The sequence below is a fragment of the Oryza brachyantha genome, chromosome 4 (genome assembly GCF_000231095.2).
Source record: "Oryza brachyantha chromosome 4, ObraRS2, whole genome shotgun sequence".
NCBI lineage: Eukaryota > Viridiplantae > Streptophyta > Magnoliopsida > Poales > Poaceae > Oryza > Oryza brachyantha.
Window position 1 is genome coordinate 21,421,217 of NC_023166.2, and position 23,701 is coordinate 21,444,917.

At 41.0% G+C, this 23,701-nt stretch overlaps 2 protein-coding genes and 1 non-coding gene across 3 annotated transcripts; all 3 read right to left on the reverse strand.

The window, feature by feature from the left end:
- Positions 1-5,214: 5,214 nt before the first annotated feature.
- Positions 5,215-12,444, reverse strand: LOC102704416 (PH, RCC1 and FYVE domains-containing protein 1). The gene is made up of 9 exons (XM_006652996.3): positions 12,185-12,444; positions 10,485-10,571; positions 10,102-10,191; positions 9,938-10,024; positions 9,724-9,849; positions 7,076-9,049; positions 6,848-6,994; positions 5,787-6,307; positions 5,215-5,653 (listed from the first exon to the last, which is right to left on the reverse strand). The coding sequence occupies exons 1-9, from the start codon at positions 12,209-12,211 to the stop codon at positions 5,536-5,538; spliced, it is 3,177 nt and encodes a 1,058-aa protein (XP_006653059.1). The 5' UTR covers positions 12,212-12,444; the 3' UTR covers positions 5,215-5,535.
- A 7,680-nt stretch (positions 12,445-20,124) lies between these two features.
- LOC102704698 (UPF0235 protein C15orf40 homolog) lies at positions 20,125-22,035 on the reverse strand. Its single transcript, XM_040523290.1, has 3 exons — positions 21,848-22,035; positions 21,676-21,764; positions 20,125-20,525 (listed from the first exon to the last, which is right to left on the reverse strand). Exons 1-3 carry the CDS (start codon positions 22,002-22,004, stop codon positions 20,394-20,396), a joined length of 378 nt encoding a protein of 125 aa, XP_040379224.1. The 5' UTR covers positions 22,005-22,035; the 3' UTR covers positions 20,125-20,393.
- A 1,047-nt stretch (positions 22,036-23,082) lies between these two features.
- On the reverse strand, positions 23,083-23,168 carry TRNAY-GUA. Its single transcript is given in 2 exon segments — positions 23,083-23,118; positions 23,132-23,168. It is a non-coding gene; the product is annotated as a tRNA-Tyr (tRNA).
- Between the last annotated feature and the right edge of the window lie 533 nt (positions 23,169-23,701).

Consider the following 23,701-nt stretch of genomic DNA (forward strand, 5'->3'; position numbering starts at 1 on the left):
TAGAGATAGCACTAGGGGTGATGTCTACCTTACCAGTTACCACAAGTCATTTCTCAAGTGACTCCTCAAGTGATGTCTACCTTACCAGTACTCCTCTTCAGTCCATCACAAGTTCAGAGCCATACACCACATCCTGTTCATCTCCACTTCTTTGATTTGTTCTGTCCCCTAAAATAAGTTTATTTTTTATTTCTTGGATCATTTTATTTAATTTTTATGATTAATAGTTTTATCGTTGTCAGAGGATAAATCATGAATAGTACTTTATGCTTAACTAATTTTTTAAAGTTTTTCTAAAATTTTTTATTTACATGGTCAAACGTTAGAAAAAATATAAAAATATTTTGGTACGAAACTAGTGCTGCTACACTACAGTAATGTTTTTTTTTCTTGCAGTAGTACGGCCTGTTCTCTAGTCAAGCAAGGAAAGCCCAGCAGCCCTGATGTATCCACAGTACGCCCTGCTTGCCGCCATATGCACGTCTTGTCTATTTTTTCAGTCAAAACAAACTCCCGCACATGTACTACATATTATATTTAAACGTGTCATCCTCACCAATCACCGATTAAACAGTAGCCAGGATATATATTGGTACTGGTGTTAACTTTTCCAGACATTTTGTAAAATAAAATAGTCCTATAGGACTAGCTAATAGAATTTCAGTGTCAGAAGAAACACAAAGAGAAGGGCTATGTCTGTGCTTGCAATTTCATTCTCATGAATATTGAAGAAATAAAATCAATGGTTAAAACAGACAAAATGACTGAACAATCATTCTGCCAACCTTTTGCTGCACCAGATCGGCTTCAGATCTCTCATAGTAGTAGTCTTTTGCTGTGGCTTGGGACCGACAGTATCATTCAGTCAATGATAAATATATACAGGCAAAACAAGGATGACGCAAAAGGACTTTCCCTTTCCCTTTAACCAAAGAAACAAATCAAAGGTGACATAGCTAGCTGAAATATCAACTGTTCAAAAATCTAAGAGAAGCAGATGGAGAGTAATGTGTACATAGAGCTAAACCCCAAAAGAGAAAGATGTTAGGGAGGATAGTGACATGCAAAAACCATATGTCTGACAGACCAATACACTCTACTATGGAGTAGTACTTAATTACTGGCTAGTATATGACAGACTCTACTGATGACCTTCTCCATACGTGCTAATTAATGGCGTTACCTTCAGAACCTGCAGGTGATCAAGGGCAGGTGACTAATCGATTAAGGCTTCCTGATCAGCTCATCCCCATCACTCTCCGGCCCAACGTCGTTGTGCCGCTCCGACGGGCCGGACGGCGGGATCAGCTTGGCGCGCGGCAGGTAGCCGAAGAGCCTCCCCGAGCTCACCGCCGTCGCCGTCGACACGGAGGGCGGCTTGTTGAGGTAGCTCGTCTGCATGCTTCTCGCGCCGTCGACGCATCTCGCGAAGAAGAATGTGGCGGCGAGGAGGAAGAGGAGAGCAATGGCTATGCGTCTGCGCGGGTGAGCCATTTGATATCTTGATTCTTGAGCTGAGAGAGTTTGGAACGAACTACTGCACACAGTGAGAGGCTGATGGAATGGAAGAGAGGAATGCGTTGCGTGAGGTAGATGACAATGCTGCCATATATATACAGGGAGGGATAAAGGTGAAGTCGCCATGCTCGTACGGCGGCAAAGCTTGATGGGACGAGAGAGAGAACGGAACGTGAGGTACTGTAATGGAGAAGAAAGAGAGAGCATAGCAAGCGTGCATGCGTATGCAAGAATCTGGATAATCTGATCCTGGAGACGATAAAAAGGGTGGCTTATCACAAGGACTAGACTAATTAAGTAAGCTGTGAGTGAGGTAAGCAGGTGCAAACAGAATGTTCGAGATTGGTGAACAGTCAGTCGTAACAGGAATATGTTAATAGTGCTGCTGTTTGGGCCGATCGGTCTGCACTGCACACCTTTTCTTTTGGGTCCCAGGATTCATCCAGGTTAGTAATTCGGAGCAACTTTTGTAGTACTCCAGTTTTTTGCATGATGCAAACCGGTGCAGCAGTTAAAATTACACCGTGGAAAGAAGATCGCTTCTGTAGACAAGCATTCATCATGATCGATGCTGAGAAGAAGGGAATTGAAAACGTTGCTGGATTGTTCCTGTCGAAATGAAATGAAATCATTAGCTCCAAAGGCTTCTTGTACCTTATGGGTAAAACCAGAGCATTGTTCAACAAACATCCGCCTCGGTCGTCGAAGTCTGAGTGCCGGACAAGTCAGTACGTACGTATACTAAAGGTCAACTCTTTTTTTTCTTCAGTGTTTGAGCCCGTGCTACCTGAATCGGGAAAAAGGGAAATACTACTCCTACTCGTGCAGTTTTGGGTGCAAAAATGTATTAACAAGAGTCATGCAGCAGGTGCCATCGATTACGGGGAGAGATTTGTGCTAGCGGTAGCTTGCTGGCGAGTGTTGTGTGGCAGCTTTGTGTGATTTGGTGAGGTTTGGTGAGAGAGAAGCTGTGACAATTGAGAGACGACGTGAACATGACCTGCTGCTGCAAGGCTCCAGCTCAACATCGAGCACCGGAAACACACAGCCATGGTGGGATTGCTGTAATTACTAGTCAGGTCCGATCAATGGATGGGACTTCTTCTTCCTCGCCTTGCCTTTCCACACTGGCTGCCTCTACCTGACGGGAGTACAGCGCAGTACAGTAGGCGCTTGCTGATTGGAGTAAAATCTTTGTGCTTGGCTGGGTCTGGATCTGGGCCAGGTGAGGCGATGTTTCAGGAGCCGAACGGTGATGAATGACAATGAACAAAAGGCCAACTCGTCGATCAATGTTTCCGTGCCGTGCCGACGGTTCAGTGCTCTGCTGCTCCTGCATCATTTTGGCCGCAGGTAGACTAGGCCTGACCAGGAATGTTGGGATTGGAACCTGCACTGTGTGCTGTGCACCTCTTGGGAAACGATTGGGATACGCTGCTACGAGGGCATGCAAAGTGTTTCGAAATGGCGTGTGATTTTAGCCCACCACGTTAGAGCAACCATACATATGGACGTGAACCGTGTTCTCGCAGAGACAAAAGCGTCTTGGAGAGAGCATCAACGGCCTTGTCAGAGAGAGCCCCTATATGGGCCCATAAAGCCTGAGAAATGAGAGAAAGACGTCGATGATGAATAGGGGAAGCAACTCAGAGGATGAGGTCACGCTGGAGTTAAAGCCATCGAGCTAGCCGCCCCACCGAGGACAATGATGCTGCATAAACCTTAGACAGCTCACCTTGCCCATCTTATTTGCTACCTCACTTGGTTCTTGCCAACCTAGATCCCTTAAACGGAGATACCACTTTGGATCGAGGAAGAGGGCATCCATAGGTGCCAGCAAGGTTGGGATGCCCCTCCGCCATGGCACATGTCGCTCGTGGGTAGGCCTTTTCAAGTTGGGTCTGATCTAGACCGAAAAAGCCCAAGTCCGACTTGACCCGACCATGCACTAGTTCGGAGTCGGGCCTACATATTGAATTACGAAAGAAACACAAAAATCATGAAAAGCCGAAGAAAGCCTCAACACCTGAAAGACCTGGTCCAGCCTGAGAAAACCTAGGGGCCGTGGGGGGCCTACCTTTTTTTTGTGAATTGTTAGGCTCAAGCCTGCCTTTTTTGTTCAGCTTTTTCCAAGTAGGGTCAAAGTTTGAATATGCCTACTCATGGGTGCCATGGTCGTCACTGCTTTGATCAGCTGTTGGGCACACCCAATCCATCATCGCACTTTCGATCAATCACCGAGCACACCTGGTTCATTGTCGACCGCCTCGATCCATTGCCAAGCTTGCTCGACTAACGCTCGATCCACTGTCAAGTGCCTCGATTTGCTACCGAACCTACCGGATCTGCCACTGAACTCACTCCATTTCTGTCAAGCCTGCTCAATCCACTACATATGGAGAGAATGGTCATGCTCAAGCAAAAGATTTGGGGGAGAGAGAGCAGGAGGGGAAAAAAAAGAGGATGTAAGGGGCTAACATGTGGGTCCGTTGGATTTTATGGGCATGTATATAACTCCAATATCTGTCACAGGGTCTGAAATGCAAAAGATTTAGGTGAGCAATGGAAGGTTCAGGCTGCGTTCGATGGAGGTGGGGATAAGTTAACTTACCCGACGCGAAAAACGTAGTAATAGATAAGTACATAATTAATTAATTATTAATTATTAAAAAATATAAAATAAATTGATATGATTTTTTAAAATCAACTTTCCTATAAAAAATTTATGCAAAAAATACACCGTTTGGTATTTCGCGAAGTGTGCGCTGAAAAATAATAGGGATAAGTTAACTTATAGCCTTGCCGAATACGGCCTCAGTCGTGTTCTGATTCCACTGTAGCCAGTAACCAGCAACGGGAAAGCAGGAGCGAACGTAACAGTTGGACACAGACAGTCACTCGTGCAGCCGCAGTGGTCGCCAGTGGACATCACGCCACACGCACGCGTGTAGTACATTTGAGGGAGGCGACTTGCATGCCATTGGGCTGACTGACGCACAGCAAATCGTCAAGCTCTGCGCTTTCCTCAAGCTAGCAGTAGATTGGTGCGTTTCTTCCACCGTCGGTGAAGTCCAGCACTGCAGGTAATCCAATCTTTATAAGTATATAGTATGGTATAGTAGGAGCAGGAAGGATCTATCCAGTTAAGGAATCCACCGTCGTCATCCTTACCTGATCCATAATCTACTTTACGGGAGCATCAGCCCTTTTGGTAAGGTTTAGGATGACATCGCATATATGTAGTCTGAGATGGAGCTGTGTCAGCCTTCGCCGACCACCCTCGATCTCACCAATAAAAAGCCTAATTCTAACCTTATCAGATCAAATGCACGTATATGAACATATCCATATCCCTCCAGCCTTCACTGCAATGCACTAATGCCGCGTATGCATGCAAACATTTTCGTCATTGCTTGATTCCTTCCTTTCCTTGCGATAAGCACCGGCCTCTCAAACCCTTCAGACAATACCCTGACTTTCCTTAAACTCACTTCAGAGTTCAGACACACACGATGGACCAGGAGGATCCATCTTCAGTTAAAATCATGGTGTGTCACTGACATGTGGACACAACGAAACCCGGAGAGTCACTGTGATAGTGTGATGACACCGGGCATCGGATAAGGAACGCATTTCAGATCAAGAAACCCATCCACCCATCCAGTGTCCACTCCCAAGTTCCAAGATAAATGCAGGACAGAGATTTCATTCATGAAAATGCAAAATGCACAACATGAAGGAACCTTTGCTAAAGATTCATCCATTAACACCCCACGAATATACACACACGGCCTTGTATCTTGGTCAATAGAGCAACAGCACTGTATTTTTGCCCTATTCATAGGTCACACACTCAACACCACGAATTATGATTCTTCTATACAACAATAGTGTACAGGAGATAGTCAGGAAGAGAGCACTGGTTACATTATGTGACAGGCAAAATGGCGAAAAAGCCGTGCTGGTTTCTCATTTCTGAACCAGACTTTGAGCATTTACCTTCAAGCTGGTATCACACTACGCTGTCATCACTGAAGAAATCCGATCAGTTCCCCGCACGTTGTACTTGTCGTAAACCTTTTCACGGTTGTCATTCCACCACGATTCCGCCTGATGCTCTCCAAATCTTCTCCGGCTGAAAACAATACTACCTCCATGTCAGGCTACTCTTATTCAAGACAACTTTCAGAAGTTAACAGCAAGCAAAGAAAACTTAACAGAAAGAAAAAGGCCATGTTCTTTAAACACAAAAATGATATTTTTCTTACCTGAACCGCACTCTTTTCAGCTCTTTGGTTCCATCACGAAGAGATACTAGTGTTAAGTATACCCCAGGTTCGTATTGTTCTATCCATTCAGCTTCGACTTGGTTGCTGGGTGAGCTAGAACCTCTCATGTTGAAACCATGAAGGTTTATTTGGAACCTTTCTGCTTCCCGCCGATCATGATCTTCTGTTCTTGGACGATACCCTGTCATTCCACCACCATTGGCCATCTGCTGCACAACTGGGAACTCCTTTGCATTGCCGTTGCTGTCATGCCTGCTGTCCTGTGGAACCATGGTGTTACCATTGGTTTCACTTATTTGATGGGCTTGAGATAGGAACCCATTAAACCGAGCAGATGCAACAGAAGTGGGTGTTTGTGGGTACTGGAAGCTGCCTGGCTCATATCTCTTTTGGTTTTCTCTCCCCATCTCAGGAGAAACTGCGCCACCAGGTAGATAAGTCTGCCGTGCTTGTTTTATGTCACCTGATGCTGGAGGAAGCCTTTCAGCCATTTCTTTTAGCTGAAAAAAGGATAATGTTTTTTTTTAATTTCTATACTATCCAATTGGGGATATAACAAGTTCAAAACATGCAATTATCTATATTTGATTTATACAATTGAAACGGGTCCACATTAGCACAGTTGCCATTGTTTCACTGAAGAAAGCACAGCTGCCTGCTTGGAAGTAACTAGTTGAGCGGTGGAGGTGAAAAATCAGGTTTACCTTGGTTAGTTCACCCCCTAGTAACTATGAATGTTCAGAAAGGCACAGCCACGAAAAAAAATGAGATGCGCTGAAACATGCATAATCACTGGATATGCAATCATTTTATAAGGGATGAATGTAACTCCAAGCCCATGCACGGATGCAAGTAGAAGGCACATAATATAAGAGACAGGTTGCTGTGATATGAACTGAAACTAGATCTCTCATTTTCACTGTTCATGTCACAATCAAGCTCACTAATGTTATGGTTTCAATGAATGAGTAATGCAAAATAAAATAAACAAATAAGGGAAGGAAGAAACTGGCCAGATAATGTTAAATTCAGAATATCACCTGTGCTGTTAGTGATTTAATAACATCCTTTGCTGCCTTCGATTTGGATGCTTCTTCAGCAGCAAGGGTCATGGCCTCATGAGCTTTTGCCTCTGATTTCTGCAAATCTACATCTTGTTGTTCACGTTGCTGTCTCAAGCTGTTAACCTGAAAATTTGGCAAGCATAAGGACTAAATTTCCCTGGATTTTTCAGTTACTACTAAAAAAAAAAAAAGAATCAAGCATACCTCTTCCTTCAGTTTTTGAACCTCTTGCTTCAGAAGTTCATTTGCATCTCTAAGGATCTCATAGCTTTCTGACGACAAGGAGCTAGAAGAATTCAGATTCGGCAGTCTCAACAAACGTGAAGTGTGTGTGGAGTCGTTAGATTTCTGGTCAGCAGCCCCAATGAAAGGGATGTCCTTCAGCTGCAAAATCACAGGGAACTGTGGTGGATAGTCATGCTTCTTTGTCTGCTTTGCTGCCTTCACATCTAAGTTCTTGATCATATCTGAGCTATTAGCTGATGCAACTCTGTTTGCCTTGGAGTCCATTTTATCAGCCTTGGTATCACCTGGTAAGCGAGGTGAAGTGTTCTTGTTATAACTGACACCAGAATCCAAAACTTTACTTAGTTTCAGGTAACATGAATCACATACACGATATGGCTTTCCAGGATTAGGGGACAATGCTGCTCTTAGAGCCTTTTTTGAACTGCAGGAATGGCAATGTACTAATCCACAGTTGTAACAGTTGTGCCTCTTTCGAGTGAATCCAAATGGCTGTCTGCATGATGAGCACTGAGACTGCTCCATCCCAGAAATCGATTTATGTTGACAAATTGCAGCTGTGAAGCCTGATCCACAAGCGACGCGTTTTACAGACCTATCCCTTAAAGCCTCAACAAGTGTAGGTGTCTTACGATCTGCAATATCACCATGACCCAATCTTCCATTTGCACCCTTACCCCATGTGTAGACTTCACCGTTCTGTGTCAATACTGCAACATGATAAGCTCCACAGGCAACTTCCACAACACCACCACCACCAAGCTTCTCTTCAACTAGGCGTGGATACCTTCCATCATTATTGGGATTGCCAAGCTGGCCATACACAGAGCTCCCTGCAGTAAATATGTGGCCTGAAGTAGTCAATCCAATTGTTAGAGTATGACCACACGCAGCCTTATGGAAATTATAATCTATTAATGAAGGCACACAGGTTGGTTTCAGTTTTGAAGACCTGTCACCATGCCCAAGGCGATACTTATCTCCATCACCCCATGTAAATAGCTTTCCAGATGAAGTATTTGACTGTGTCATGATAACCTCAACAACAGCAGCAGTATGCCACACCCCACATGAAACAGAAATTGTCCTTAAACCCTTCAATGACTCCACTTCTTTCGGGCATGAGATAGTTTCTCGATTTCCATGACCTAAGACTCCAAATGTGCCATCACCAAACGTGTACAGTTTTCCAGAACTGGTTATCAAAGCAGTATGCCATGTGCCACAAGAAACAGCTGACACCTGAAGGCCCTCCAAAGGACCTGAAACTCTTTTTGGAATCCAGTGGCTCACGTTACTTCCATGACCAAGGAGTCCAGCATTGTGGGTACCATCTCCCCAGGTGTAAAGATCACCAGTTGCACTGATAGCACAAGTATGGAATTCACCACAGGCAATTGTTTCGATATTGCATATGGACAATGACTCAACAAGACGCGGCTGAAAAACACTTGTACCAGCCCCATGACCAAGACGGCCACTGCATTCTTCTCCCCATGTAAATACCTCTGCCTGTCGTGTAACCAGTGCCGCGTGCTTCACACCACAAGCCACATAACTGACATCAAGCATTACATTTGACTCCAAGGGTTTTGGTACAATAACATCAGTACTTGCACAAGCAGAGTAAGCATTACTATCAGACCCCTGCCTACAAGTAGGGTCACACATGACTTCCCCCCAGACATAAACATCCCCAAATGATTCAGAATCGTCCCCAGAACCATGGCTGGATGTGCTGAGAGCACTGGAAACACTGATTCGAATGTCTGAAGAAGCACCTTTCACTTGCATATCTGACACATCTGTCCTTTCTGAATATGTAAATTCTCCGGAAGAACGATCCTTGGCGGAATTCGCTGAGCTCAACTTATTCTCAAGGGAATCTGTTGTATAAGCAGAGCTACTGCTCAGGCTACTATCTCTGCCACACTGTAAGCAATTTAAACAATAAATTCAGAAGCCTGGCATGCCGTGATGCAACTGCATGGTTCATCTATTTTATATGGGATTAACAAATGAAAGGCCATTAAGTTGAAAACAGATATAGAGCAACCTCTTGACAGTTGACAGTTTATAAACAACACGAGTGCATTATTGGTTATAATTTATAACATACAGCAGCAGTACAAGATTTTCCACAGGTGAAGCCAATGGTGATCTTAGCTTGTTTAAAGCTTGAGGGATAAATGATAATATGATGTATAAAAACCATGTTTAGTGAACAAGATAAGGTAAAACAATCTGTAAAAATGTATGTGCACCAAACAAAAAGTGGTAATCAAACAAGAAGCTCAATTGGATAGAATAATCAGAATTGTAGTTCTGCTTCTCCGAGATGCTCCTAGACTCTAGGCTAGTTCTCATAACGTGATAGACAATCATATTACTATGTGAAGTGCATGTGGGTTTTTGTCCACAGGAGCCAACATATAGGTGGATATTGGCCCAAGAGTTGAACGGACCGTACGAACAATTTGAACTAAGGTTACTAGAAAAGTACTGATAGCTTTCCCACGAAAGATAAAAGAAGTTGTAATGATGATGTGAAATCATAACTAAACAATGATATATACACAAAGTGGCTTGTGTTCAAGTGAGTTTACCTCAAAAGACAGGGAACCATTGCGTATTACATCCATGTGTTGGGGTAGGGATCCATGCTGTCCAGGAGATATCAATACATTAAGGCCCGCCAACCAGACTTCTGCCTCAACCTTATCCTTGCAGATCTTTGAAACAAGATTAGGACTCGTTAGATAAAATTCATTCAGAAAGGAAAGAGAGGAAATAAAGTTGAATTGATCCTTGTTGTAATACCAGATCAAGAGACCGCTTGCCATCATTATATATCAGTGAGAAGGATAAATGGTCCTTCTCAGGGAGCAGAAAACGTTGAAAGACCAGCTGAAAAGAAATACATTGAAGATCAAATGCTTGAAAAAAAAATACTATGGTCCAGATAGTTAAAACCAAGTTCTTACTGTTCTTTGTCCTGAGAGAACTCTAGACACAGATGATAGCTTCAAACTTTTCTCTTTGTTATTTGAGACCCAAATTAAAGTAGATTCATCCTGTGGAGCACGGAAAAGAAGGTCACGCAGTTGCATATAAGAAGTGCAAAGGGAAGTCGTATTGCTCTCAAATTCATGTCATAAATTTTCCGGTGTTTGATAATTTGAAGTGGTTTCTGCACCAATAATTGTACCCTTGGGTAAGTAGCACCATAAACCACAAAATATGGACCTACAGACTACAGATAATCTTTTTATAAAAAAAAAAAACGAGACAAATATCATCCACATTTCAGTCTGGAACTGTGGAATTGACCTTTATCAAAAATGGTTGCACAAGACAGTGAACTTACATTTGATAGTCTGAAGGGAGTAAATTTTGGCTTCCCCTTGCGACCATATTTAAGCAGCTGGGTGCCTTTCTTTAAAGCAATAAGTGCCTGCCAGATACATTAGGATGAACAGAATTATGAAGTAGAGCAGCTGGTGCAGAACATTGCTAAAACATTAGCAGAAACTTCGATTCCAGATTACAGGAGTTTAGTACATTTCTTGGAAATATACCACACAATTAAACTTTGACAACATCAATGCTAGTGGGAAAGTTCCAAGTGTCGTCCTGTCCATTTCCCTCAAAACAAAAGTAATCAACGGAAGTGTTTGCCTGTAGCATTGTTTTCTTCATTGCATTTTAGTATTGGTTGCACTCACATGGAAATGTACAGCTAAGGCAACTTACTTAGGTTAGCTCCAAGAACTCAGTTATCCAGAGTAAGAGTAGGATCTATTTGAAAGAAAGCAGGAATAGCGTTATATCAGGATACTCAAGATTATTTAAAATCTTTTTCCTGTCCATCAAGAATTCTACGACACAACTTGCCCAGATAGCAACAATGCTTAAAGTGATGAAATTGGAGCTATTGCTAATTCATACCAAAAAGAAAAAAAGAGTTCAGCACTAGTTATGGGCCTATCACACAAATGTCACATTATGTGCCTTAAGCCTGAAACGAGTAGGCAGAAAAAACCCTGAAATTTAATTTCCAGGAAATTTTTCGTCAAGACGGCAGGGATTCTTCCATTTTCATAATGCAGAGATAGTTACGAGATAAATGGAGAAACTAGAGCAAAATCCAAAACAGCAGAGACCCCAGAAGAATAGGGTTATCCCCCTAAACGGGAATGGAGCCAACTAGAACAAATAGGCATGACAAACTAGAAAGATAAGCTTCAGTTCAACTTGCTATACAAAAACAATGGTAATGCTCCAGCTTCTCCTCCTCCCTGCATCCGTGCAAAACATGGTTCGAGCAGGACGCTACAATTGCTGAAACTCTTTCGGTAAAGAAAAAACAGGACCTGAAATTCTTTCGGTTAAGAGAAAAACAAGAAGGCCTGAAAGTCAATAAGCCACAGCCCTGGAGAACTACACCCTCATTGTCTCATCACAGAATTCTCCCGTCAAAGTAACAATCTTGCATCCGACTAATTACACACCTCACTTGGACTTTGCAATTGCACATCGAAAATTCGAAATACGTCATACGTGGAGTGGAACTTGATAAAACATTGTTTTGCTCCTTCCCAAATCCCCCTCCATTTATTTGTTTGAAAAAAAGACAATTTTCCCCTCCAAAGAAATCATTGGCCATTGCAAGAAACATATCCAAATGCAAATAGCCACCAGCATTTCCAGAGAGCAGAGCGGTAACAAATGCAAATAGCCACCCCAACTAACAACGCTGTCATTGTTGCCTTGTTGGTATGAACCTCGAGAATCAAAAGCGTGTGTTCCTCTTGGTTGGAAGCTTCACGATAACCTGCCCTGAATCTACAACACGACCAAGACGGCGATGGCTACAAGGACAGAGATCCTCAGACCCAACGAAAGGTCTGAGCTTTGGTTGCAGCAATCATAGTTGCCGGCATTTGGCCGAGCACCCAAAGTATTATAAAGAGGGGAGAAAGAAAGGTGGTAAAAGGCGAAGAGGCAGAGGCAGAGGCAGAGGCGGCGGGTGAAGGGAGGGAGGGAGGGAGGGAGAGTAGTGCGTACCTTGTCGATGTCGACGGGATCTGCCATTCCATCGGCGGCCTCCGGTCGTCATGGAGCTGGTCGTCGGGCGCTCATGAAGGCCTCCAAGGCTTTCAATCCAGAAGAGAGTCAGACAAGGAAGAAAGAAAGAGAGCAAGTAAGAACGGGGAAAAGGTCTGAAACGTGGTGCCGAAATGGAGGGAGCTAAGGCTGAAGAATGGAGACGAGGCTGGGCGCTATGGAAGAGAAGAGAGAGGTAGGCGGCGGTGGAGGGCGGTGCGGCGGCGAGGTGGAGGTGGAGAGGGAGTGGTGGGGTCGTGCAGGGGTGGAAGCAGGGAGAGAGCTCTGGCTGTTGAATAAATAAAGGAGGGCCGCGTCCGTCCGGCTCGGCCTCACTGCACTGCTCCCCGCCCGCATACCAGGTGATCGAGGGTTCATCTTTTGGCTCAAATAGTATATTTAAAGAAAATAATTTATAAATAAAATTTTTATATATGTGTTTTCTTAGCGACTATTTCCTCGGTTAAAAAAACCAATTCTTCAGTTTCCGTGTCCAACGTTTGACCATCCGTCTTATTTTAAAAACTTTTAGGAAATTAGAAAAAAATTAGTCTCACGTAAAGTACTATTTATGATTTATCATCTAATAAAAACAAAAATATTAATCGCAAAAAAAATTAAATAGGACAAAGAGTCAAAAATTGTATGTAAAAAGTGAAAAATTGGTTTATTTTGAGATGAAAGGAGTAAAAAATAAGATTAAAAAAATTAAAATTAATTCTAAACTTAAAGTTGAAAGTTTAAATTTTAGCTTACAAATATCAGAAACGAAAGATGATGATGCAAATAAAAAGAGCCTTTTTGTTTTATGGCAATAGTGGTGACTGATTCCTCTGTGCCGCTGGAGAAGACGACGCAATGCTGTGAAGGGACAAGAAGCTCAAGCTTTTCTTTCTTGCTTGCTTTCCAAAGCAGAAAAAGAAGCTGAGTAAATCTGAGTTTGGAATAAGCGTGTGACCGATTGATCGCACGATGAGTCAATGATATGCTACCACTCGCTCCGATCCGTGTACCGAAAATTGTCAGCTAGTAGAACAAGCAACAAGGCATGCAAAAGCAGTGCAGAGGCAGGCACACGTACATGATCCACCCTTCCCTTCTACAGCGATGAACGATGAACAAACAAACTTTAAGCTCTTTATTAGCTTTAGTTTGCGGCGGAAAAGCCAAGCCTGGCTCGCCTCGCCTACCTACCACCATTGCAACAAGCCACTGCTCTGCTAGAGTATAATATGGCAACGGAAACGGAAAGGTTTGGGGCCATTGGCTCGTGTGCAACAAGCGAAAGGTTGAGCTGAGATCGAGGGCGAGAGCGACGTGGCCATGAGCGTTCGATGCAGTGCAGGTGTGTGTGCATGCATGATCTATGATTTGTTGCTTTGAGTTTGAGCTTGAAAGAGAGTTTTTTTTTTTTTGGGGGGGGGGGGGGGGGGCTGTAGTTTTGGACGAACGTGCATCCCGTCGGTGTCGGAGCCGGGTCCGCTGCTGCTACTCCTGAAAACATACTGCCTACTGGGCCCCACCTCGTTTCAGTTTGTCCGGCTCTGTCGGCTGGGCCCCACCGCCTCTCCTCTTTTCTTCGTTGCCTCGCGCCTCACCGCCCCACTGAAGAGGGCTGAGCACTTGCTTACAGGGTTCTCCCAGTCGTAGATTCTGTTATTACTAACTAATCCCTTCGTTTTAAAATTTAAATATATAATGATTTATAACTTTAATCATACTCAGCCCCGCACCGCACCGTTCATGTAGAGCTCGTTAGAAGACGTGAGCAAAACAGCCAAATACGTCTCTATGCTCTGCACACGGTGGGGGGAGCACAGATCAATCGACGTCTCATCTGCATGCCTCGGGATTTCACAGAATTTGGTTCGATCCACCACTGTTTTCTTTCTTTTTATCTCTGACAAAAGCTTACTCTTACCCTATTGTACTACGTGTGCACACCACCCTAACCCTACTCTAAAAGCACTTCATCACTTAATTACACTAATGATTCGGTTTACTCCCCCCGACAAAAAAAAAATCAACATTTAAATTTTTGTGTCGAGCATTTGACCATCCGTCTTATTTGAAAAAAATTCAGAATTTTTTAAAAGTTAATCACACATAAAGTAATATTCATTGTTTTATCATCTAATTAAAAATAAAGTTATTAATCATAAATTTTTTTAATAAGACAAAGAGTTAAATATTGTATAAAAATTGAAAAGTTGATTTGTTTTGGGAACGAGGAATACGAAGAGCTCGCTGTCGTCCATTAGCACTTGCTCTTTTGTCTCTTTCCCATTTCTACATCACCCTTCATTTCCATCAGTTTTCGTTTAGACTTGCCTGATCCTGTCATTTTGTCCATGCTATGGCTGGTAATACTCTATTTTGTATTATAAAAGGCTTTAGATATATTTAAATTTATCTATATATATTAATATATTTTTTATATATATACTTTTAGATTTAGTAGTATCTATAAAAAATTACGCTAGGAAACAAAAAATATACTACTATATTTTGGCCGTCAATGAGCTTTTTCCAACCTATAATACGTATAGTTTTCATAAACTTTACATCATCAAGAAAATAGTATTAGACACTACTCTTTCAATGCAAATATCAATATTCCATACTTCAATTTAATGCTACTTATCTCACATGATATCTTGAATGTTGTGTAGAAACTATGTCTCATGCAAGACATGGTTTTATTCTCTTTCCTCATTTATTCACTTGCCATATCATCTTTCATCCCACATAATAACTTATTTAATTTTATAAACATCATGGGTTGGAATGCCGATAGACACAGGTGGAGTACTGCAGGTCGGAGTACTATGATATGATGTTAGCGTCAAATCAATTGGTACATACCACCAGATGACAGCTGATTGATGGATTGAACACTGCTACTCAAATTGTCAATTATAGCCTAATTGTATCAGGGAGTTTTTTAGTACAAAGTTCGACGGTTTGTCTTTTTTTTAAAAAAAAATTGAAAGATAGCTACACGTAAGGTGTTATTTATATTTATCATCTTAAAATACTAATTATAATTTTTTTAAATAATATAAACAGTTAACACTAGACATAATTAACAATGGAAATTACACTCTTTCTACGACGAATATAGTAATGTATGATACTCTAAAATGTACATGCTCCGTTTTGTATTGTATTACGTCTTTTATATATATATAATTTAAATATATATTGTTTGCACATATAATTTGTTTGCATATATCTAATCCCCTTTTCACCGATGAGCTCCCCAGGCTTTCCTTTGTCACCGAACAAGGTAAGGAGCTCAGCGTTACCGGTGCAGACGGATATATAGGGCCTGTTTGGATAGCTTTAGATTATGAGAAACAGCTGCTTGATAGTCAGCTTATGAGAATTTGAAAAAACTCCTAAACCCAATTTCTCCAGATTCTGGATTCTTTGTTCATTTTCTAGAATCTGTAACTATAGATTCTCAGAAGCTGTGGACCGTTTTGGGCAGTTTCTGACAGAAACAGCTTCTGAAAAAGCTGCATCTGGGAGAAACTCTTCAAACAGTCCCATAGACAGAAGCTTAGCGGTAGAGCATCAAGCTCCCAATGGCGGCACATAAGGGTACGATGATAATGGGCTCATCTACGCGAGGGAACGGGGTGACACCAGATCTTGCTTGAGTGCCATTGCTAGTGAGATTAATAACCCAACACGGATGAAAAATTACCAACACCATTTTCTGTAAAAAAATGTCTAAATATTATGATAAAAAAATGATTTCTAGAAATAATCGTATTTTAAACATGGATAGTACTTCATTTTGGGATGAACGAAATATTTTCAACTGACTATGTCCAAAAATTATAAGTATTTCTGAGTTTTTAACGGTGATTAAAATTAAGACAAAATTAATAAATGAAAAAATGATGGAGTAGAAGGGTGGTTATGGGTAAAATAGAAGTATTGGATATTAAGGTGGTGTTTAGATTGAGAAAATTTTTGGGAGAAGTGTCACGTCAAATGTTGACCGGATGTCGGAAGGGGTTCTCGGACACGAACGAAAAAACAAATTTTACGGCTAGCTTGGAAACCGCGAGACGAATCTTTTGAGCCTAATTAATCCGTCATTAGCATATAATGGTTACTGTAGCACTTATGGCTAATCATGGGCTAATTAAGCTCAAAAGATTCGTCTCAAGATTTCTTTCATAACTGTGTAATTAGTTTTTTGGTTCATCTACGTTTAATGTTTTATTTAGGTGTCTAAAAATTTGATGTGATGTTTTTAAGAAAAATTTTAGTAACTAAACAAGGCCTAAGTCATTGACATCGCAGGCATGCCTGGTGATTCGAATGGGAGTACCAAATTGACTAGGTACAATACCAGGTTATAGGTCGGCTGTGAATATATTTTTAATGAGATAAGAGAAAAGTAGTAGACTACGTATTTATAACTAGTTGTAGCACGGACTTCAAGATATAGCGCATGTATGATAGGTGTGACGTGATAGTATATATTTTATAGACAACTATTTTATAAATTGTCTATTAAATTGACTATAGATAAATTAAAGCCCGAGAGAGTTGGCTATTTAACTTGCTCTAATGCATCATCGATCACATCTGACGAGACCTTTCTCTATTCCCTTCTGGTGGTACGGTACGTGCGAGGTGGAGATGCATGTGAAGCCTGCGCGCGACGCCTGCCTCTGCCTGCCACCCAATTCAACACCACTCGTCAGCTACAGTGACTTTCTCTACGGTCGACAGCATCAGGGTGCAGGCTGCAGCTTCGGCTCGGGTGTTGACTCTGACAAGCTCGCCTCACCACGCACCTCAACTGCGGCCTTGTTTAGACCATGATTAGGTATAAGCACTACGGTAACTAATATGTATTAATGATGGATTAATTAGGCTTAAAAGATTCTTCTCGCGGTTTTTAGAGTAGCCGAAATTCGTTTTTCCATTCCGTGTCTAAAAACCTCTTCCGACGTTCAGTCAAACATTTGACATGATTTTTCTTCCAAAAATTTTTCCAATCTAGACACCGCTGCATATGTCCAGCCGATCAACAAAATGCTGTTGATTGCGCAGCGCAACGTACAGCAACAATTAATACGTACGTACGTGTAAAAAATACGTATGTACGTATAAGATACACTCAAAGGAGCATGAACCATATTGCTTTGGATCCATAATATATTAGATCTGATTATACTGTAACCTACGCAGTAGGCAAAATTTGCTACAGGGCATCGAAAAAAAACGTAATTAGCTGGTGGACACCGTAAGATCACGAATTTGCTGCAGGGCACCATAAAAGTGTGGTAATTAGCTATAGGGCACTCCGGCTAATTTTTTATTATTTTTGGAGTCAAAAATTCTAAAAATGACTAGATTGCCCTTGGTGGCCAGCCCGTTATATGCCCTTATAGCCACTGGGTCGCCACTGTCCCCGCCTGCTCACTCGCCCTGTAGGCTAGAGTTCAGGTGTGGTGCGACGCCGAGACCAACTGGCTCTAGTTCGACTAGACCCAGTCGACATAACGGGTTAGCCGCTGAGGGCAATCTCGTCATTTTTAGAATTTTTGACTTCGAAAATAATAAAAAAATTGGCCGGAATACCCTATAGCTAATTACCACACTTTTGTGGTGACCTGCAGCAAATTCGTGATCTTCCTGTGTCCACCGACTAATTACGCGTTTTTTGATATCTTATAGCGAATTTTGCCAAATATATACCATTATGATAAATTTGTACTTCATATATGTTGTTAAAATAGATAAATGATCAAATATATCTTAAAAATATATTTTTTTAAAAAAATATTATATTTGTAAAATTATATAGTCGATCGGGATTTAAATTTTAATAGGCTAAGGTGGCGGCTGATCACGTACTGTGTCTCCCCATCAACCTACGCAGAGCGGAATGCGCGCTCTCTGTCGCATATCGCCCTTGGTCTCTTCTCGACTATCGCGTGCTTTGGCCACATGCAAGCAGATTCTTTCTCTCCTTTTATTTCTCTCTCTTCACCATCTTCGGTGCCATCACCCCATGCAATGAAATCCAACAGCAGCAACCACACAAATACTGTTGCCGTTTAATAATGCTACCTCATCGCCTGTTGCCATGGCTACGTACTCCCTTCCATTCGTATATCGATACTACCTCCGTTTCATAGCAAGATGATTGACTTTTTTAAGTTAGAACGTTGAACCTTTCGTTTTATTTAAAAATTTAGTACAAATATAAAAAAGTAACAAGTCGTGCTTAAAGTTCTTTGATAATAAATTAAGTCACGAGCAAAATAAATAATATTTTCACAATTTTTTAAATAAGACAAATGGTTAAACATTACAAACAAAAAATCAAATATCTTACGTTACAAAAGGGAGGTACTAGTATATATATTATATCGTTGACTTTTTTCATATATTTATCATTCATTTAATTAAAAATTATTTGATTTTATCTATTTTATTATGACCGAATTTATTCCTAAATGTATTTTGACTTAAATTTTTATATATTTATATAATTTTTATAATATGATGAATGATAAAATATGTGATAAAAAGTTAAAAGACGTTATATGGAAAAATATCGAGACATGGCAGTATATCTCAATGCAATGCACCAGGCGTACGTGGGTCTGGCGAGTTTTTAATCTGCATCCATGGCACGCGACGCCCTGTACCCGTGACTCGCGACAATATCACCACTTGATCAAAACGCAAAATGCGACAGTAATACTAATCTCCAGCACAAATTAACCTGCAACTGCAACTCGTATACTTTTGCATATATACAAGATTCGATGAAGCATTTTAAACTTTCCATGGCACACCGTTCTATATATCATCGAGATACGTGCTCCATTTTCTGGAGTACATGTACATGCCACCGCTATCATATCACTTCGCACATTGACAGAAATATATACAGTACTACGATTGATGAAACTCTTGCAACTTGACGTAAAGCACCACCCGTGAGTGGAGTGCAACGCAAGAATATTCACTTCATCATCATCATCGTTCTATGCCACCCTCATCAACAATCTCTATCAACAACATAATTCATGTGTATGTATATAGGCATGGATGCACGAAGTGTAAGTTTGACTGGATTATGAAATACTTGAGCTCACAATAATTTTTGTTGCAGGTTCATCAACTGATGCGATTACTTTAATAAAAACAAAAGGCCGTATTCGTACAAGACAAAAAACCTGACCATCCATCCAATCATGAGACACGTACTGCAGGCGCCATGGCCCATGCGATGACGCATGCCCAATAGGGCATACTATTTGCACACTTCCCCAATCTCGAGGCACCTAGTACCTGCCATGCCAAAGCACACGACGAACAGCAAGCAGACATTTTCCTCGCTCTTGTAGCCTGAACCCCCTATTTTACACCAAATTTTGGCGGCAACCGATGTAGGAGAAGCCATTAGATCACACAGATTCTATTATACCTTTGGAATCCAGCAGCCATGGCAGCTCGGCTGGCACACAGTATCTTTATCATTCCACCGTCGAGCCCATCGTCGAACTTGTTGCTAACACATCCACGAAATGTTCGAAGTCCGATCTGATTACTTTACACTTAGATTAAGTTGTAAGTAATCATTGGCAACAAGTACGTGTCGCCCAAACAGGTCGAGGTCCTGAGTGTTCCATGGAGAAAAGCTTCCAGCTTGTGCCCAACTTGATTCTTGGTAGCCTTTCCGTTGGGCCAATCGAGAAGTTATCCCAACCAATTCCACACTTGACGAAATTCGGCCTGTTTGGTACACAAAAAATCATAGAAATTAATCAGTTTCTGGCAGGATCCATGAAAGAAAATTTACGGCCCGAATGAGGTTCAGAGGTTGTAATTTGCTTTTAGAATCCACAACCAAAAGGTTGAAACGAAAGATACAATCTGATTGAAAGTACCAGTATTATAGCACCTGACAGTGACAGTGCAGAGTCATAACCCATATGAAACAAAGGTTTACCATATCAATTACAAACCAGCTCTCTCAGTGACAATGTGAGACTCATTAGTCAGTTAACTAACCATTTACAGGGTTCAATGCAGGACGCAGTTTACAGATAAAAGGGCAGTAATTTAGCTGGTACTCTCTCTAGTCAGTTAAGTACTTTTCTCACATATGCACTTTGAACATACATCATGCAGAAGCACACGCCTTCTTCAGAGCATCAAAGACACCCTGCAGTGTCGCATCTTGCACTAGCACAACCTTTTCCCTCGATTTTGAGCCAGAACCAATAGAAACTTCTCTTTTCTTAACTCCAAGTACCTGCATATGCCAAGTAGGTTCTCAGATGTTTAAGCACTGACAGCATCTGTTGTAATTATCATTAACCAATATATATCATCATTTCTGAAGAAATGTACAATATAATCTTGTCACAAAGTGCCAATTTTTCCTGCCCTTTTGATAAGACAATCTATCTCCAAGACCAAACACACATTCTCAACAAGTCTTGAGATAGTACAAGGGAACCGTCATAAATGCAATGAAATATCTGAACAGATATCACAGAAGGATATGCAGAGCAAAAACGATATAAGCCATGATGCAAGTATGCAACTGCGCAAGGCTGTAATGATCTACTCAGGTTGATAATACTCTATCTGTTTTATATTATAAGACTTTCTAGTCTTGGCTAGGTTCATCCGTGGACCAATGTATATGTTTTATATATGTATTTAGATTTATTAGGATCCATATAAATATAGACAATGAAAGAAGGTATTATAATATAGAACAGAGGAGTAATATGCATGGTGTAGTGGGTTAATGATGTATGGGGAGTCTTTCTTATACCAATGCAACAACAGGTGGAAAACTATATGATCGGAAACCAAATCCGAAACAAGTTGGTTAGAAGAATGGTTTCATGTGCTTCACACAGAGTCGTCTGGAACCGAGCAAAACTGCCATTTGCGTTGCCAAATTTGCCTTTCTTCTAGCACGCTTAAACTGTGAACAATCATGCCATTGCATAGATTCTTGTAAGGAATGATGTCGCTTCCATATTCTTAAATCAAGCGCAGCACAAACCATTTACACGATGCAAAAATTTTAGAGCCTAGAGTATTAAACTGAATAGTGGACACTCGAAATACCCTGATGTAAGCCAATAATATCCTTGGCTACTTGGAAGAAGTAACATACATAGGGTGATGAAAAGAAGAAGAAAAAAAGCACGATAGAGCAAAGAAGTTGAATAGAAACCCTAGTAAATTCAAGGGTTTGATAGCCGATACGCCTCCAGCACGATAAATCAAGTTTTTGAATAGAAATTACTACGATGTACTAGCTTCCTAAGCCTACAAACACGATGCAATTTCTCGAAACATAGTACTGGAATAGAAAGCATCGTGCCAACACAATCGATTTCGATCAGACGATCTACAAGCAAGCAAGCAACGGGAGCGCTTACAGAGCTGATGAAATCGACGAGGGCGGCGTTGGCCTCCCCATCCCTCGCCGGCGCGTCGATCTGCACTCCGACAGCCTCGTCGCCGATCTCTGCAAAGCCGATGCGCGCATGAGAGACAGAGTTGGTGTAGAGTACTAGAGAGGGAGAAAGACGAGGGGGGAGGGAGACCGACCGGTGATGGTGGCGATCTTGGAGCCGGGCTTGGCGTGGATGGAGATGGCGACGGTGGAGGGCGGCATCAGGCGGAGGCAAGCGGGGAAGCCACCGCCGGCGGCGGCGGGCGGCGGTGGGGCCCCTTTGGCCTTGCCCCGTTGCTTCCCCGGAGCCATGTGAGCAGTAACAATCTGGTCGAGCCCTGGACCGAACCATCTAACCAAGCTTGGGCCCGGAATCCCCTCAAAAAGAAAAAAATATTGGCCGAGAACTCCTAACTGGGCTGCAGATGATAAAGGCCCAGCCCATGACTTCATCAGGATGATCCATCAAGCTGGGAACTGCTTGCCTTTTGCCTCCGGCAACAAACGCGCAAAAACACCGAGAATGTTGAACAACCGGCCATGAGGCCTGAACTATGTCAAATTTATGAAAATAACACTATAAATTCTTTTTAGTGGAACGCAATACAAAAGTAAACACTCATAGCGTGTATGCACTCATATCTATGGACGTATATACACATATTCTATTTCCATAAGCATTTCTAAAGACTCTGCTGGTATTCGCACGCCCTGTTTGGCTGTCTCAACCAGCATTTCTGAAGTACTACGTACCTCGCTTTTAAATACGTCGGCTATAACTGACAAACAGTTATGGTCTGTACTCCAGCACTAGACTAGTAATCTTTTTCTTTTTTTAAAAAAATAAAAAACAGTAATATTTTCATGCGTGCGGAAATACAGGTAGTATTAGCATGATAGACACAATATGCACGTATAATTTATTTTTTTAAAAAAAAATCACAGCTAACATAAACAAGAATAAATTCCAAACAAACTTATGCTTTAAGGTCAAAGTTAAAAAAAACACGGATATATCATATATGGTCAAGGTGTTTTATAAAAACCCTCAAAACTCATATAAATTTATCTTATATAAAAATATTATTGAAAATACAAAAAAGTTAAACGATCAACATAAATTAAGAAATCAACAATTAAGATTTTATAAAAAAATTATAATATGAACTTTAAGTAAATGCACTTAACATGTATAGGCGTTGGGTTTTGAAAAAATTAACACCATAATACCCAGAGTTGTATATCCCAAGTCATAATAATACATGTGTTTTTCAGCCACTTTAACCATATAAAATATACAGAATAGAATATAGAGTTTTATGAAATTTGTACTTAATTAAAAACTGAATCGAACTCATATTATTTGTTGAGGGAAAAGTAAAAACAAAATTCCGACCTGCCGGATTCGAACCAGCGACCTAAGGATTTATCTGCACGTACTACAGTCCTCCGCTCTACCAACTGAGCTAAGGTCGGTTTCTGAAATTCGACTGAACTAACAGTTCTTTATACTATCCAAATAGTAAAAAATATGAAAAAATTTTATGAAAATAGATTAATATGTGATATATCACTATATAAATATACAAGTTAAAATATGACTTTTAAAATTCATAACAAATTAGACTGTGAATAATATACACATAGTCAAAATCATATATTTGTTATTTTTGCTATGGATTAAAAGAAGTCATATTTTAACTTGCATATTTATGTGGCAATATATTACATATTAATCTATCTTCATAAATTTTTTCATATTTTTTATAACTATTTGGATAGCACACAATATTTAGATGTTTGTGTGGTAATATATCACATATTAATTTATCTTTACAAATTTTTTTATATTTTTTATGACTATTTGGATAGCAGGTAATAGACGAGGAGATGTCCCCTTAGAGCTTAAATCAGTTTCCCTTTTTAACCTCCAAAAGGTAATAATAGTATTTTTCATAAAAAAAAGCATTTTCAGCGAACTTTTTAAAACCAATCGTTCAACTTTCCAA